At 42.5% G+C, this 18,031-nt stretch overlaps 1 protein-coding gene across 3 annotated transcripts in view; it reads right to left on the minus strand.

Moving 5' to 3' along the window:
• AK5 (adenylate kinase 5) overlaps window positions 1-18,031 on the minus strand; it is a 141,833-nt gene that overhangs the window by 43,943 nt on the left and 79,859 nt on the right. For all 3 annotated transcript variants that reach the window (XM_081949011.1, XM_081949010.1, XM_081949012.1), the window contains one exon: window positions 4,558-4,634. In XM_081949011.1, the coding sequence (XP_081805137.1) occupies window positions 4,558-4,634 (77 nt within the window). The remainder of the gene's footprint in view (window positions 1-4,557; window positions 4,635-18,031) is intronic.

Genomic DNA, 18,031 nt, shown 5'->3' on the forward strand with positions numbered 1-18,031 from the left:
TGTGTGCATGCCTGGTTTTTGGTAATTCTTGCGCCATTTTCAGGACAGTTTGGGGGGCATTTTCAGTGCCTTTTCTGGCCATTTTTCTGGTGGTTTTTCAGACAGTTTTCTGGCACTCCAGTACCTGCAAAGACCACTTGGCTGGCACGCTGGAATCCAGAAGAGCAGCTGGAGATGGTGCGCATGCCCACAGCGAGGGCTCTGCGTGACACTTCTGGCACGCATGCCAGAGGTTCGCCATCATGGTAATAAGTGGTCAGCAATCAAAACTAATGGTGTACAGTCGAAGTTAAGAACCACTTTTTGAACATTACTGTGTATGCTGAACATATGGATACTTCCAGCATCAGAGAATCACCAAAGAGTTCTGCAAAATATTTACCAGCTGTCAACTCCTTAGTTGCACATGGTTGCCTGGAAACTAACCCTCTTGGCCCCATCTTTCTGACAGGCACTTTATTTCCTTCCAGATGCACATGACCTGCTGATATCTAGATACATCTTTTTCTTTATTTGATATTCTCAGCAGAGAAATGCTTCGGCCAATTTACAGTTTGAAGACTGCACGGGTAATAAAAACATTATTCAGTGAAGCGTAAGAGTTCTGCCACAGTCCCAAATTTTCAGATATCAAAGGCATATTTTTAAGATGATTTTTTGGGGGCCTTAAAAGGCATTTTCTTCTTCTCTCGTTTGGCTAAGCTGAATTGTGCAGAGGACAATGATGAGATTGGCTTCGACACACCTAGAATGCTGTGTTAGAATTTACAATGGCTATTTCCATTTTGTTATTTTCCAATTTCATAGCATTGTGCTTTCAATCAATCAATCCGCATCTAAATCCTTTGCTGGTTCAAAGAAATAGACATACGAAATGCAGAAGCATCTGAGGCAGTGGTGGGTTTCAAATTTTTTTAGAACCTCTTCTGTAGGTTTGACCTGCTTTGTGGGAGTGGCTTGGCAGTCATGTGACTGGGTGGGCATGGCCAACTTGTAAAATGTGGTGAAACTCACTTAACAATGCTCTTGCTTAGCAATAAAAATGTTGGCTCAGAAACTCTGGCATTTGAAGTGTGCAAGTCTTAAAGCTGTCAAGTTACAAGACCCTTGCACCCCTAACCTTTTAGAAAAAAAACTCAGGGGTGTTCAAACTTGAAACTTCAACTTCAACTCCCAGAATTCCTCCTCCAGTCATGTTGGCTTAGGAACTCTGGCATTGAAGTGTGCAAGTCTTAAAGCTGTCAAGTTACAATACCCTTGCACCCTTAACCCTTTAAAAAAAACAGGGGTGTTCAAACTTGACAGCTTTAAGACTTGTGGACTTCAACTCCCAGAATTCATCCTCTCGCTCTTCATCTTGATGATGTGTGGATGGGTGGGGGGTAGGGAGCTGGAACCGGTTCTAAACGGCACTGTAGTTTTGTGGAACCTCTTCTATAGAAGAGGTTAGAACTGGCAGGAACCCACCCCTGGTCTGAGGGCAGGTGTCAACTTGTTCTCTAAATGTATGGATCTCTGAGCAATTTTGGTAGCTCATTTTAAAATGAGTCTATTTAAAAAATTAGAACAGACAATTCTACTAAAGTCTATGTTAAATATATTTTAATATCCTAATTATAGATATTTTAATATCTTTTAGTAGCTCAGGAGCCAACACAACATTTATGCACATTTCAAATACAAGAATACACTAAGGCAGAAGCTTGTCCACCCCAAGAATAAAACACCCAGACACAAACTGAGCAACGTGGCATATGCATTACAATGCAGTGGGCCATGTGCAGATCTTTACATTGGGAAACAAAACAACCACATCATAAATGCATGGCACAACATAGGAGAACAAACCCATCAGGAGCGGGAGGCATGTGATATCATCTATCTCCAATCTACAACACAGTCCTTTCACCAGTTCCAAGAAACCTCCACACCCATTTGCACTACTTAGGTGATCCTGATAACACAGATAAACCTCCAAGTGGCCTCAGTGAGTCTCTAAAAGAATTCAAATGACTAGCTGCTGTTTTGCAAGGAATATAAATCTTTCAATTCCCCACCATCCAGTCAGAGCTGAAAAAGCTTTTTGGATGAGAAGTGAAGTGTCTTCAAAGAAAACCAAAAAAAGTCCATTTGCCACTTGAAAAAGCAACTTTGGGATTTCCATGTCAAAAAGAGAGTGAAATCCCATTCTTTTCCACTTTATAATTTGCAGCTATGTAAAAAGAGTGCAATGTAACTAACTTGAGTATTTTCTGGTTCATCTAATGCAGTAACTGATTTGTAACTGACAAAATGAATCAAAACTCAGCAATTCACTATGCTAAGAAGAAAAACACCACCATCAAAATCACTGAAAACTTTGTCCACCACCATGTTGCCATGCTGACAGCAATATAATAATGTTGCTCCTATAAAAGATCAATAGGTAAGCTCTCTCTCTCATGAGGTCCTTCTCAAAATGTGAAATTTAAGCTGATAAGAAGAGGTAAAAAAGGTAAAGGTTCCCCTCACACAAATGTGCTAATCGTTCCCGACTCTAGGGGGCGGTGCTCATCTCAAAGCTGAAGAGCCAGCGCTGTCCGAAGACATCTCCGTGGTCAGGTGGCTGGCATGACTAGACGCCAAAGGTGCACAGAACGCTGTTACCTTCCCACCAAAGATGGTTCCTATTTTACTACTTGCATTTTACATACTTTCGAACTGCTAGGTTGGCAGAAACTGGGACAAGTAACGGGAGCTCACTCTGTTACGCTGCACTAGGGATTCTAACCGTCAAACTGCCGACCTTTCTGATCGACAACCTCAGCCACTGAACCACCATGTCCCTAAAACATAAGAAGAGAGGAGAATACTATTTTAAGTTCTTTCCCGAATGAAGAGGGATTTGTCTGGTTTTTTAAAAAATCCAAAAACAAACAATTTCTGTAATATCTACAGGCTACTTACGACAAAATGCCCAACTCATCCTTGTCCTGAAGCTGTGGAAGAACTTAGCTAGGACGAAAAAGGAAATATTCTTAACCCTGTTTTGAAAATAAACTCTTCCTAAAATTTCTTTTAATAAGCAAAAATAAGAATCCATACTTTTATCCCCTGAATGGAGGATGAATTAAAAAAGAAGAAAGATTTAGTTAGATTATCAGAAAAGAAGTTTAAAATTTCAGAGTCCCACATTTTCATTTAGGCCACCGACTGCTCAGCTTTTGCGTAGCCATTTGTAAAACAAAACGAAATAACTCCTGGTTAATGAGGTGTAATCTACCAGTACATTTCCAAAATGAAGGGAAGGTCCAAGATAGGTAACCAAAAAACAGTAAGTCCAATGATGACAAAATAATGTCCTATTAACCTAGTTCTTTCTTTCATGAAGCTAGGGCATGAAGATATGTGGACTTTGGCTGCCAGAATTCAATTCTAGGAATTGAAGTCCATATATCTTACATTTCCCAAGACCGGGAAACATTGAACTATGACACATCTATAATAATCTTACATTCACATTCTCTTATTGGTGCAATGTTTGGGGACAAATGATAGTCTAAGCTTTAGTTGCATGTTTCAGCTTGACGTAAATTCTTTCTTGTTTCTTGAATAACCTACCACTGCTTTCAGCATACTGTCTTTCCTCCCAGATAAGGCTACAAGAAGAATTTATTTCACCTTGGTGCTCACTGATTAATATTTTGGAGAATCATGGTTACACTTCAGCTTTTTGGCTATATTCAGCTAGAATCAGCTCTGTGGAAGAATCTGTGGGGCAAGAGAAATATGTGGGGCCCTTGGGTGATCTCTGAGCTTAGTGGTTTGTTTTCTTGTAGACGTTTCATTACCAAACACCATCAGTGCTAGGAGGGAGTGGGATTTGCTCTTATTCTTCTATACTAATGAGAAATGTACAGTGTGCAGTGTAGAGGGTTTTGCATTCATTCAAAAGCCATTTGACTAAAATGAGAATGGAACAAAAATAGATGTGGATTCACTTGGTGAAAAACGATTCATTTCAAACTATCCTGCTAGCTGTCCTTTCAGATTGTCTTCTAGCTATGTGTTTGATCTTCAAAAGGCTAAGTGAGAAATAGATGCGGTTTGTACTTGGAGAGGAAATCACCTTCAAATCTTAAGGAGACCATATGCAAGGCTTTACTGATTATGTTTTGACTCAATAAGTGTGAACTTTTATTTTGAAAATTCACCATCAGATAAACATTGAATTTGTTTCTTCCTCTGAATACTGAAACATGTATGAATTTCTTTCGAGAATGTACAGAAGCCTGCAACAGAAAAGAGCATAAAAAACAAAAAGAAAGCACTGAAAAGCGTAAGACATGCTCAGAATACGAAAAGAGATGGGATAACAAGACGGATTTTAAAATGTGACAGAAGTCCTTTGAACAAACATTTGTTATACTGGATTTCAGAAAAGCTGTCTTATTATGGCATTCAGAAGGGAACAGAAACTCTCATAATAAACTCTGCCCCTGCTTATCAATTCCCCCACTTAAGCAACAACCAAGGAATTTATAAATGCAAATAAAAAGATTTTTTTTTCACCATTACCTGATGTTCAAAGTTAAATTCATGATCAGGAATCTCTCCTGGGTCCACAGTGAGATTAAGGTCAACTTCACATGGACCTAAAAATAAGAAAGGGAATTTATCAAATAAAATAAGCAAGTTTGATGATGATACAATCTCATAATTAATGGGAAAGGTCTAAACGGATATTTTTACTCTCAAACAAGAGGAGACTCCATTTTAAAGTAAGCAATGGTTTCGTTGTCATTCCTAATGGCAATTTCCTGACATAATTATGTAATCTATTTCTAAAATCTGAAATAAAAACATTTAAAAATAATTCTCATTGAATTCATAGAATTAACTCTGAACAAAGACATACGTTATTCAAGATCTACCTGTATAAGCTGAAAAAGATGAAGGGAAAGAGAATGACCGTTGTCTTACCTGAACGGTCGTTCTCATGGCGCTGCGGAGAGTACAAGGATGGGTTAACACAGCCTGTTTGCCCATGGACTGAGTAGATTTTTCCCCTCTGGCCACGCCTCCTTTGCCTCTTCTGGCTCAGTTTTAAAAACGAGGTCTTGTCCGATGAAGACGTTCTCAGCTCACACCTGTGCAAAGATACAATCTCGGAGCTAAACAATCACCCTGGGTGGGTCTTGTACTCTCCGCAGCGCCATGAGAACGACCGTTCAGGTAAGACAACGGTCATTCTCCATAGCGCTGCTTGGAGAGTCCAAGGATGGGACATGCCCAAGCTATTGTGTCCCAGGGCGGGAAGAAGAGACATTGTCCGGAGCCTCAATAACCTTCTGTAATACTCTACGGCCAAAGGAGGCTTCGGCAGAGGCAAAGGAATCGATCTTGTAGTTTCTAATGAAAGCCGTGGGAGACGCCCACGTGGCTGCTCTGCAAATGTCCAAAATAGATGCTTGAGTCGCCCAGGCCGCGGTCGTGGCCGCACTTCTGGTGGAATGTGCCGTTACACGAGGTGGAACCGGCTTGCCCTGAAGGTCATATGTCATCTTAATGCAAGCTCGCAGCCACCGACCTATGGTTGAAGATGACACCTTGCGACCCAGCGAGCCTGGTTGAAAAGACACAAAGAAGGCCTCGGAGTGCCTGATGTCCTTAGTCCGTTTCAGGTAAATGCGGACTGCCCTTCGTACGTCCAATTTGTGCCACCTGCGCTCCTTGGAGTGTTGAGGGCTGGGACAGAAGTTCGGGAGGATAACCTCCTGAGACCTGTGAAAATGAGAATTCACCTTCGGCATGAAGGCGGGGTCTAACCGTAGGATGACCCTGTCTGGGTGGATGATGCACAGCTCTTCCTTGGCCGAGAAGGCCGCAATCTCAGATACTCTTCTGGCTGAAGTAATGGCTATGAGGAAGGCAGTCTTAAGAGTCAGATGTCGAAGAGATACCTTCCTCAAAGGTTTGAAGGGAGCCGCTGTCAATGCCTGCAGGACAAAGGGTAGGTTCCAGGTCGGGTACCTGTGCACCACCTGGGGTCGGATGTTGTAGGCCCCCTTCAAGAAGCTCTTGACCTGAGGATGGTGACTCAGGGATTGAGGTTGGTGTCTGGCTAAGATGGTGGATAATGCAGCCACCTGGTGCCTGAGAGTGGCTGGTGCCAGTCCTTTGTCCAAGCCCTCTTGTAGGAAGTCCAATAACTGAGGGATGGACGCCTCCACACTGTCAATGTCCCGTTTGCTGCACCAGGAAGAAAAGGCAGCCCAAGTCGCGTCATAAATGCGAGTAGTGGCCGGACGTCTGGAAGCTTGGATGGTTTTAATGACGTTGTCTGAGAGGCTCTGGTCCTTTAGGAGCTGCCCCTCAAGTGCCAGACGGCTAACTGCAACCATTGGGGCTCTGGATGGTTGATGGCCCCTTGACGCAAGGATACCTGGTCTGGAGGAATTCTCCACGGTTGCTCCACAGACAGATCGACTAGGTCCGCGAACCAGGATCTCCTGGGCCAATGTGGAGCCACCAGAATGAGCTCCGCCCCCTCCTTCAGCAGCTTGTAGATCACCTGCGGGATCAGAGGGAGGGGTGGAAACGCGTAAAGAAGCCCTGGAGGCCAGTTGGACCTCAGGGCATCCGTCCCCTCCGCTTGTGCTGACTTGTAGCGGGAGAAGAACCGCTGGAGCTGTGTGTTTGCCGCTGAGGCAAACAGGTCGACCTGTGGGAGACCAAACCTCCTTACCACCTGTGCGAACAGGTCCGGATGAAGTTGCCACTCCGAGTTGTCGATGGTCTGACGGCTCAACCAATCCGCACTCACATTGCTGGTTCCGGAGATGTGATCCGCCCTCAGCGACGCTAAGTGGATCTCTGCCCATCGTCCTATGGCCTCCGCCTCTGACATGAGTCTTTTGGAGTGGGTCCCTCCTTGTCGGTTCACGTGAGCCTTTGTGGCCACATTGTCGGTCAGTAGCAGAACGTGGAGCCCCTTCAGCTGTTCTGCAAATCTCTTCAGCGCAAGCCGGGCTGCCCTGAGTTCTAGCCAATTGATGCTCCGGGCTGCCTCCGCACTGGACCACTTGCCTTGCGCCAGCTGACCTTGGCAATGCGCCCCCCAACCGTAGAGACTGGCGTCGGTCGTTACCACGATCCTGTCGGGTTCTCTGAATAGGCAGCCCTTCTCCACTGCTCGAGACTGCCACCAACTCAGAGACCGAGTCACTCTTGGTGGGATGCGAACTTTCCTGGTGGACTTGCTGGTCTTTGCTCTTTGCATTGGAAGTAAGAACCATTGCAGTTCCCTTGCATGAAGACGTGCCCAGGGAACTATGTTGAGGCAAGAAATCATGATCCCTAACAGTTGGGATAGCTGCACCACCTGCCAGGACCTGTTCCTGCGACACGACCGGATCCTGCTCCTGAGGTTGCGGATTCTTTCCGGAGACAGGGACACCTGGCAAGATACCGAGTCTATCATGGCGCCCAGGTGTTGTATGCGTGTGGCAGGAGTCAGGTTGCTTTTTTCCATGTTTACGGAAAAACCGTGGTCCTGTAAGGTGTGAACTGTGACGTTTACATCTCTCACCGCTTGCTGCTGAGTCCTTGAGTGGATGATGATGTCGTCCAGATAGCACTCCAGGCGGACTGGAAGCTTGCGCAGGTGGGCCGCCACAGCTGCAAGAAGCTTCGTGAACGTTCTGGGTGCAGAAGAAAGTCCGAACGGAAGCGCCCTGTATTGGAAGTGCTTTCCGTTATAACACAAGCGCAGGAACTTCCTGTGTGCAGGATGGATGGGCACATGCAGGTACGCCTCCTTGAGATCGATGGAGGTGAGCAGATCCCCTTGTCGCGTGCAGCTTAGGATCGACTGGAGAGACTGCATTTTGAAGCGCTTGTAGGCCAGATGTCTGTTCAGGCGCTTCAGATCTAAAATGGCCCTCCACCCCCCTGAATTTTTGGGGACCAGGAAGAGAATGGAATAGAACCCCCTCCCTTCCTGTTCTGGAGGAACTGCCTCTATTGCGTTGATCTGCAGAAGATGATCTATCTCTGCCTGCATGAGAGCCCTCTTTACAGGGTTCTTGGATAGTGGGCAGCGAACAAAGGTCCGCGGAGGAGAGGATAGAAACTCCAAGGTTAGACCCCTCCTGATGGTATTTAAGACCCACTTGTCCGAGGTTGTTTCCTCCCAACGGTCTGCATAGAATTGCAGGCGGCCCCCGATGGGAGGAGACCCCAGATGGTCACTTCCCACGTCTAAACTGACGGTTGTGGGATCCCCCACGAAAGGGCTTCCGAAAGGACCCCTGATTGGATTGTCTGCCCCTGGAAGAAAAGTTGTTTCGTTCCTGGGACCTGTCAGAGGACTGGTTAAACTGTCGTTGGGAGGAATATGAAGAGGAGGAGGCCTGGGCACCTTCCTGTGCCCGAAAGGCCTGTTTCCTGAACGAGCCCTGACCTTTCCTGTCATGCTTCCTGAAGGTGGAAGGAAGGACCTTCCTCTTATCCTTTGTCTCAATTAGGAATTTCTCTAGGGAATCCCCAAAGAGGTTCTCTCCCTTGAATGGAGCTGAAGCCAGCTTCCACTTAGCCTTCATGTCCGCCTGCCAGTGCCGAAGCCAAAGCAGGCGGCGAGAAGTGATGTTGGACGCTAGTGCCCTGGAGGCGAATTTCGCTGCATGCAGGGATGCATCAGAGGCATATTCCACAGCCGTAATGATCTTGTTAAGATCATGTCGCCAACGAGATGCTTCAGATGGGGGCTGAGATCTGAGTTGGCGCAGCCATAATAGGGATGCCCTCATAAAGAACGAGGCAGAAGTGGAGGTTTTGATCGCCCAGGCAGCCGCCTGGTGCGTTTTGAGACAAGCCTTTTCTGCCCTCTTATCCTCTGCCTTTAACCCTTCTAATAACTCGGCCGGGAGATTAGAATTAGAGGTCAGAGAGACCACAGGGGCATCCACTTCTGGAGGCTTCAATACATCCTCCAGCCTAGGTTCTAAGGGATACAATGATTTGTCTGCGCCACTGGGGTTGGCCAGGGTACCTGGCTGTGCCCATTGGCGCTGGATAACCTCCATGAACATGTCAGGGACTGGTATCAGTTCTGGGTCAGGGGTTGTTTCGCTGAACAGCCCTGCCATGAGGTCCTGGGAAGTAGAGGGGACTTCCTTGTCCTTAGGTTTGGCACCAAGCTCAGTAGAGGCTCTGGCCTTGTGTAAGATGGACTTGAATAAGGATGGCTTAAAGAGACCAGTGAAAGAGGGCTTGTCTGGAGGCATATCCTCATCCTCCGAGAGAGCAAAGTCCTCAGCAGTCTCCTCCTCCCACGTAGACACCTCTGTGGTGATAGAAGTGCCCGGGGAATCGAGTACTCTGGTCCTCTTTTCCCCCAGGGGGCGAGTAGGCCTAGAGGCCTTGCCACCCCTGCCTTCCTGTAGTCTCATGGCTTCTACCACACCCTGGGAAATAGCCTGCGTGATGAGATCCCTCATCTCTGCTGACATAGCTGGGCCCTTGTCCTCTACAGGCCTGGATTGGGCATAGGCCTGTCCCCTGGCACTCCTAGGAGGATCTCTCTGATCCTCTGCATGAAAACAGCATTGAAAGGAGGGGATATCCTCCCTGACTGAAGAGCTAGGAGAACCTGGATAACCCAGAGAGGCTGCAGGGGATCCTGACATGGAATCCCTATCACAGAAGGATGGGGATCTATCCCCCATCTCCTCCCCCTGCTCTATCTCCCTCTGGATGGGTGGGGAAGGAACTGGCCCAGCCTCACTTGGTAAGGGTACAGAGGGAACCTGGGGCCTAGCAGACTTGTCCTTTAGGGAGTCCTGCCCCTTGTCCCCTTGAATTTTGGGGGCCTTGCTCCCAGCTGAAGAGTGGGAAGCTTTCCCCCCAGTGCCCTTGTTTCCCTTTCTCCCCTGGCCTGAGGGATCTGGCCTACTGCACTTTGCAGATGGCCCTGCCAGCTCCTCCCTTCGCTCCAAACCTTCATCAGCCATCCCTGGTTGATCTTGAGTCGAAGAGGTCGCTGCTGTGGGAAGGGCAGTGGACGCTGGCCCGACGGCTCCAGAAGCGTCTGCAGACTCAGATGGGAGGCTGGATCAGGCACCAGGACACTCCTTGCCGCTTCCCCTTAGATGTCTGGGGAACTTCAGGCTTGCTGGAGACCCAGGCAAGCCCTCGCAATCCTCCGCGGCTGTCTGTTTGAGGCGGAGAGGCTCTGCTGCTTGCTGCTGCTTCCGGACAGTAAAAAAGTCTCCAAAAAAATGGCCGCCGGTTCTTCTGCGCGCCAAAAGCCTCACTTAAGGGCCAGGCGCTTCCTATTGGCTGCAGCCGAAAAGCGCGCCAAAGCAGCGCTTTTCAAAATGGCCACCGCTCTCCTGATCGGCAAAAGACGCCGTTTGGAGAAGCAAGGGCTTTTTTAAAAGCCTCTCCTCCAAAACGACCAGGGAAACACGGGGATTGCCGTCCTTCCCTGCGCTCGCCAGCAGACGCCGGACGAGCAGCCTCGCTTGTTCCCCCAGCTGCGACTAAGCAGCTGTGGAACCGATCGCTGCCTCAGCCTTACTTTAGCAAATCCTCTTCTTGGTAAAAAATAGAAAAAAGGAAAATAAAAAGTCAAAATAATAAAACCTGGGGAAAAATCCTAATAACAACTAAATATCAACACATAAAATACTCTAAAATTACTATTGGAGAACCCAGCCTATTTGCTCAAAGCTGAGTGTTCCCCAAACTCGTCCTACCGGGCAGACTGAGTTTTTAAAACTGAGCCAGAAGAGGCAAAGGAGGCGTGGCCAGAGGGGAAAAATCTACTCAGTCCATGGGCAAACAGGCTGTGTTAACCCATCCTTGTACTCTCCAAGCAGCGCTATGGAGAAGGAAATGACCAGCAACAAGGCAATGAGTACGTAACTGGAAGACTTGAAGGACCAAATAAGGGACAGATCATGATGAAGAAAGCCCATTTATGTGGTCACTAAGAGTTAATACTGACTTGAGGGCACATAATTCCTGCATCAAACACAATCAGAATTGTGCTCTTAATACTGGAATATTACACATGTAAGTAAATCTCACTGAGTAAAATGCAAGTGCCTTTTTTTAATATATCAACTTTCCCTTCACGTGTAAAAAACAAAAACCAAGTAATGCAAAAACCTCTCATTAATATGATATTGGAAAGAATCAAAACAGCAATCATGCCAAACTTCTGTATAATAAGCGTACTGTAATTTTTCATTTTCAAATGTTCACTGTTTTAACATGGTGATAACAAAATGGAAGGGTTCTTTCCAATATTATTATACTGCCTTGAGATCTTCAGATTTATGATGAGAAATTGCAACAGCCATGAGCTGCAGGAGTCTATGTTATAGGTTAAAAAATAGGAGTAAATTTTTTAGAAGTACCAAAAAAAAATTCCCCTTTTTTGCATATTTTTTTCAAACTAGAAAACTTTGAATTTGTATTTTTGTTTTTTTCCATTTTGCCAAGAGCCTGAACACTTCAGTGACTCATCTTTTGAATAGAGAAAAATAGTGTGTGGGGATAAAATAAATATATGGGTATTAGAATTCATACAGAAGGAACAAATTGCTACCTCCGAGTCCTAGAAATTTGTTGGATGTCGTAGTTACATAATGGAAAATTTAATTACTTTGCAACGTAGCTCTTTTCTAAGTATAATATTTATTGTCATTGCACAATATAAATACAACAAAATTGGTTGGTTCTATGGGCTTAGATTTTTTTTAATGCTTCATTTCTTAACATAGTTGATATTTAAGCAGAGATAAAGAATGGAATTTGAATTAGAGAGTGAATTCTGTTCTCCACTTACCCTGAGAACTGGGTAATATTAACACTAGTATATTGATACTAGATGTTCAATACATCTAGTATTCTGATCGATTATTCATTCATTCATTCAGGTTTTTTTTTTCTGTACATAACAATACGAAGCTGCTTTGGATGGAGCAGTATGTGCTGCTCCATCCAAAGCAGCTTTGTATTGTTATGTACAGAAAAAAAACACGGAATGCTTGCACTGTTTCTATCTGATGCTTGCTACAGATAAATAGCAAGTGTTAGTTCACAATTAATATATTAGAAGAGAAGTTTGAAGCACAGAGAGATTTTGTTGGGGACTCTGGCAGACATGCAAACAGGATCAACTTCTATCAGCATCACCCATAGTCTGCCTTTTTCCTTGTAAATGAAGAGAAAGAGAAGAACTGATCCACCTAGTGTTGCTACAGAAGGTCAACAAGAGGACCTTTGGCCAACTTCCAGTTCCTTGGAAGAAGAGGGAACAGGGACAGAAGTGGAGAGGAGGTGGTGCTTAGTAACGGCTTCATTTGATGCTCAGCAGATGAGATAGGTCAATTTAGCATGCCAGATGAAGCTCCCGGACCAACAATTATCCATTTCTGTATTAAAGGTTATTACAAACTATACTTGACAATTTGTAATACTGACAAAAGATCCTACAGAAATTTCAACATATGACTAGAAATTCTTGCTATTAAAAAACAAAGAACTCCCAATAAAACTGCTCAAATTAATAAATTAATTCTGAACCCTGTTTACTCCCAGACTTTGGACAAAACTCTAATAATCTACCAAAGGAAGAGAGAAAGGAAGACTGATTAGGATTTACTGTGATCTTGAAGTCAGAACAGCTTTTCTAAAAGATACCTAATGCTCATGTAACATTATGCCTTGCACAGTCAGTGTTGGAAAATAATATTAAAAAGATCTAACCCATAAAAACATCTAGATTATTCTTTAGCCCATGTCTTAACTGTTCCACTAGAGAAAGAGGACAAAGGGGTATTTAATTTCAAGTACTGGAATTTAAATTTTAATTCCAAATCATGACGTTGTGCCTTCTAATAGCCAAATGCTTTCCGCATACTTCACTTTACCTAATCAGTGGATATACCAGTGGATATATTGTTGAAAGCTACCAGACAAATATTTCTGAATTTGAATAATCAGGAAAATCTATAACTTTAGTATGTATGTTGCATGTGATCCCTCTCCCCAGCCACGTATTCATTGTGTATTGGCAAAAATCTCTTTTAGGACTAGGTTTCTCCTTCATATTGTATCTCAAATAAAGCTATGTTCAATGGTGGATTAAGGCTCACTGGTGCCCTAAGCACTGACAAATCTTGGTGCCCCCATCCTTTGTACACACTGTACAAATCTTCATTGGATTTTTTTTCTCTCTCAACTTTGTGGTGCTCCCTTTGAGCCTGGTGCCTTAAGCATTTGCTTAGTCTCCTTAATGGTTAATACACCACTGGCTACGTTTCTCATCTATACTAAACTAAGCGTGTGTTCATTTGGAAAAGTTGCTTTTTCATAAATATACATAGGATTGCAATATTCATTTCATAACCAGACTTGTACATGACTCTACCTATGTTAGAAAGAGAGGAATCATTTTTCAAGTCCTCCTACTTTTGACTCAGATTTTCTTTTTTGTTTGTTACATTTATATGCCGTCCATCTCACTTTCAAATGACTTTGGACGGCTATTGCCACAATCTGGACATCTCAAAAAGCTGGCCATTTAATTTTCTATAAAAGTTAAAATAATTATATCCTACTGAAGTCATTTCAGGCTTGACAAATGTCGCAGTTTTTAATCCCTGATGATTGATCTCTAAAATGTTCATGTGAAAGAAAGTTTAGAAAACTTTAGTAGTGGAACACTTTGTTGTTTTACCCTTGCCGTTGACCTCAGTAGGGTACTGATTGTGTTGTTTAAGACACAAAGGTCTTTCCAAGAATTTTGCTCTACAGAGTCTGTACTAGCCAATGCATTCATAACTCAAGGGCTAAGGGAAGAAATCTCAGCCATTTTCAATAGTGAGCATTGCTTTCCATGTTGTGGATCTTTCTCAGACTGATAACTTTCCTTTCAAGCAGCTGCATTTACAAAAATTGTTAAATTATTGTTCCTTAAAAAAAGAGCAGGCATGGAAACAGACCACTTGAAAAATAATGCCTCTAAGGTTATGGTGAATCATTTATTTCCTTCCTGCTGCTAACATCCTTCCGTTGTTCTCCTATTCGACAAACCACCACCGGCAATGAGCTTCTTCTAGTCTATTGCTATGTGTCATTCTTGTGGTTGCAGCATGCTTGGAGTTGGCTCTCTATGCTGCCAAATGTTTGCAATCCAAGAAGAGGCCAATATAAATAGATATTTGTTTCAGAATTTCTGCATGAATAAAGGAGTCCTTGAAACCACGACAGAAGAAGAGGTAGCGCTTCCATTCAGTCTTTCTTGATCAAAAGTTTATAACTCCTTTTCTTTATGAGTTTAGTCTAGACAGCCTCAGTGGAACATCTGGGCAGCAATTTGTCCATAGGTATCTCTCTTACTAACTGTCAGGTTCCCCTGTTCTAATTTTTTTCCTTAATTTTTAAAATACTATAGTTTGTGGCTCAGAAAAAACTCATCAATTTTCTTCTGATAATGTGGTGAATGTGACTGGATGTAATCCTATGGCAGCCCCTTTCTAGAAATTAGGGTTGACCAGTGTCAGTTGTGTGCCCATGTAAAAATCAAAAGCTTCTTGTGTGTAAAGTCCCACCAGATATATTAGAGGTAAGAAAAACTCTGCACCACAGCCAAACCTTATACAATTAATCTTGTTGTATCTTGCCCTTGCTATGAAACCTCTTCAGAAACATCAACTCTTGCTTGATCCAAAAAATAAACTTATTAAATATGGCTAGCAATAGGAATTATTTTCTTTTAATCTGATTATGACAAAGATGAGTCATTAATGAAAAAAAAGATAGACTCGTAAGATTGGTGCATTGAACAGATGAAATGTCACATCTCTGTATTGGGTGTGGATGTTTCATTGGGTCATGTGCTATTTTGTGTGCTTTAATTCGGTGTAAACCACCTAGGATCTAATAAGTGACAGACGTTTGTAAACAAGGAAATGAATGATGACTATATTTTTACTTACTGGATATTGTATCTAAAATTAAAAACTGATGGATTCCAAACTGAGGGGGTCAGGATACAAAGATATGCACTGACTTAAAAGGGTTGGGGCTACTCATTTTAGTCTAATTTTCCAAAGGAGTGGAGATGACAGCGAACAATTATGGCAAAGTAATGGCTGAGTATGCATGAACTGCTTAGTGAGGTATCACAAATCATGGTAAAGAAACTCTTGGGTAAGTTTTACATAGCACTGAATTGTCCTTTTACGGAAGACTTCTGTCCTTAATCACATGTGTTAAAGGTAGCTTGGCTTTTACTTATTCAACCCAACTCTTTTGCTTTCATTCTTCCAAAATAGATCAGGTCCTTTAAGATGCTATTGTATTATCCTAAGAACTTTAGACGTGATAAAAAGACAATATCCAGGTATTAAAGATATAATTTTTCTTACGCTGACTGTCTTCGGAATACTAGAGGACCAATACCCACCAACTTCACCTAGTGTCCATTAGAAGCTGTGTTTCAAAAATGATGGCTAAGATTCTCACTGGTCGCATTGTCTGGCTGATAATGCCATTGCTATCATTTCTGTTTCTACTTCTCTTCAAAGACAGTGATGAAAATGGGAAGCATTGTTGAATGGAGATTTCACAGAATCCTTTTTCTAGCCCTCTAGATTTTCGTCCTGTCACCACAATGCCAATGCTCCTATGAATGACAGGATCAATGTTTTGAATATCAAATATTTTTATTTCTAAATCTTTTTCCTGCCCAGCAATATTCCCTTGGTAATGTCCTGTTGCTTTTGCCATAGTTGCTAAAGGTTTTGCTACTATAAAACTAAAAGCAGACTAGAGGTTTGTGAAGGTTTGTGTACTTTGGGTCTTGTGAGAATATTTAACGAAAGGCTTCAATTATCCCTTATTTGTCATTGTGAAGTAATCTCTGAGAAAAGGCTGTTTGTTCATAGATCAATTTTATAATCTGATAAGACCCACAGAAACAGTTCAAAAAGTTTTGTGTTATTTATAAGCACAGCCTGCTGAGAAGAGTCATTTAAAGGGAGGGTAAACAATTTCTTTTAAAATCAACAATTGGTTAAGGTCAGGCTTGAATATTGTTTTTGCTTTCCGTTATTTCTTCTATTAAAAAAATGCCTCAAGTCTCTGAAGTACAGAATTTGAAGGCAAGTGGTTGCTCTTAGCAACAGGTAGGAAGCAACCATGCATACAAATATATTGCTGTCCACAAAGGCTGAAAATTGCCTCTATTCTTGCTTCTTTTTTAAACCATTATTGGAATGTAAGTTGAAGAGACTTTAATAACCCAGTCTTATGCTCATCTGTCAGAAATAAATCCCACTGAATCCAGCATTTCTTTGTCCTGTGAGAATACAGGATGAAAGACTTACAAGGGTAGACCTATGTGTGAATATTATATTTGTCTGAGAACAGGAATTCAGGTCTGATTGAAAACACTAAAGATCTTCATCCTTGAGCCGATGTCGCGACGAGACGACATGCGATCTCAATGCTCTGAGATCGCAGTTGATACTTTTGCCGCTGGGTGGTCCAAACGGACCTAAACTGTCCCGCAGAGATGGTGAACAGGAAGAATACGTCTTGCTGATCTCAGGAACATCGCAAAGTCCCTGATTGATCCAAGAGAAGTTCTCCAAGCCGGTGTCAAAAAATCCAGCCATTAGGCTGATGAGGTCAGGGTGGCTCCGAAATGGAAGGAACAGAAAGAGAAAGTATTTCCAGCTGGTGAGGAATTTTTACCGTTCTAAAAGAGACTGCCTATAAAAAACTTAAAATTAATTTAAATTGGAGAACAGAAGAAATAAGCAGCGGAATTAAATTTGGAATGGTTTTGGACAGTGGGTTATCTTACTTTTTAAATGCTATCTTCACGGATGGAATTTATGCAAGCCTTTTAAAACAAATGGATTAAGTTTTCTTCTTCTATTTTTTTTTCTTTTACTATTCTTTGTAACCTATGGACTAAAATTCTCCTCTTTCATTACTGTGTTTTTCTAACTCATTCAAGAATCAGATGTTTTTAAACTTGAAATACAAAAAAGATACAAAAAAACCAAAGAAAATTTCAACATTGCAACAATAACACTGCTACTCGGAGGCTGGAGGTTTGTGTACTGGAAACGAAACACTTATTTTTTTTTCACTGATTATCCTGGCTTGGCACTTCAAGGTCTCACTGCTTGTTTATAGAGAGTGATAAAAAGAAAAGCATACAGATGTCCCTTTGAAGTATATATTTAACCAGAGAAAGGTGAAAATGAAATGTTATTGTGAATCTATGCTTAATCTTGTTAAACCTTCTAAGCTAAAGCAGCAGTGTTTGTTAGCTGGAGATAATGGCACAATTTCAACAGCAGAAAGAAGTTTTAAGTCTGCAAAAGATATTCTCAGAAATACAGAAATTATCAAACACACATGAGAGGATAGAGAAGAAGTTGGAAGAATTAGTGCATTAACAGCAAAATATGATGAAGAAGTTGAAGATGTTTATCAAATGGAAAAAGTGGCGGTTAAAATCCTAAAAACCGAAGAGGAAAATGAATATAAAGAAATTAAAATTGCTGATATTTATGGTGATTGCTTTGTCTCTGAAAATGGAAAGAGTGGAATACTGAAAGAGGAATTAAATGGAGGGGAAATCTACCCCAGATAAGCTGATTAAGGAAACAGAAGAAGGGCATCGAAATTACATGAGAGATTTTATAAGCAAAGAGTTGCTAAGAGGAGTCCATACAAAGTTGATTAAGGAGATGATTAGAGGACTGACACCACAAATGGCAGAAGATATGAGACTGTTTTTCTACTGGAAAGATATAGGTTGATAGATGGAAAAGTATAATTTAAAACTAGTTAAACTTAGTGAAATTTAGTGACAATGGATATAGTTAAATAAATAATTGATAATGATAATAATGTGTACAATGTGTAGTGTTATAAGTAATAATGGGATATGAATATTGAATGGTACCCATGAAAGGAAAATTAGAAATCCTTTTGGATTATATATAAAGATTAA

Source organism: Natrix helvetica, assembly GCF_964273705.1.
Source record: "Natrix helvetica genome assembly, chromosome: 3".
Classification (NCBI taxonomy): Eukaryota; Metazoa; Chordata; class Lepidosauria; order Squamata; family Natricidae; genus Natrix; species Natrix helvetica.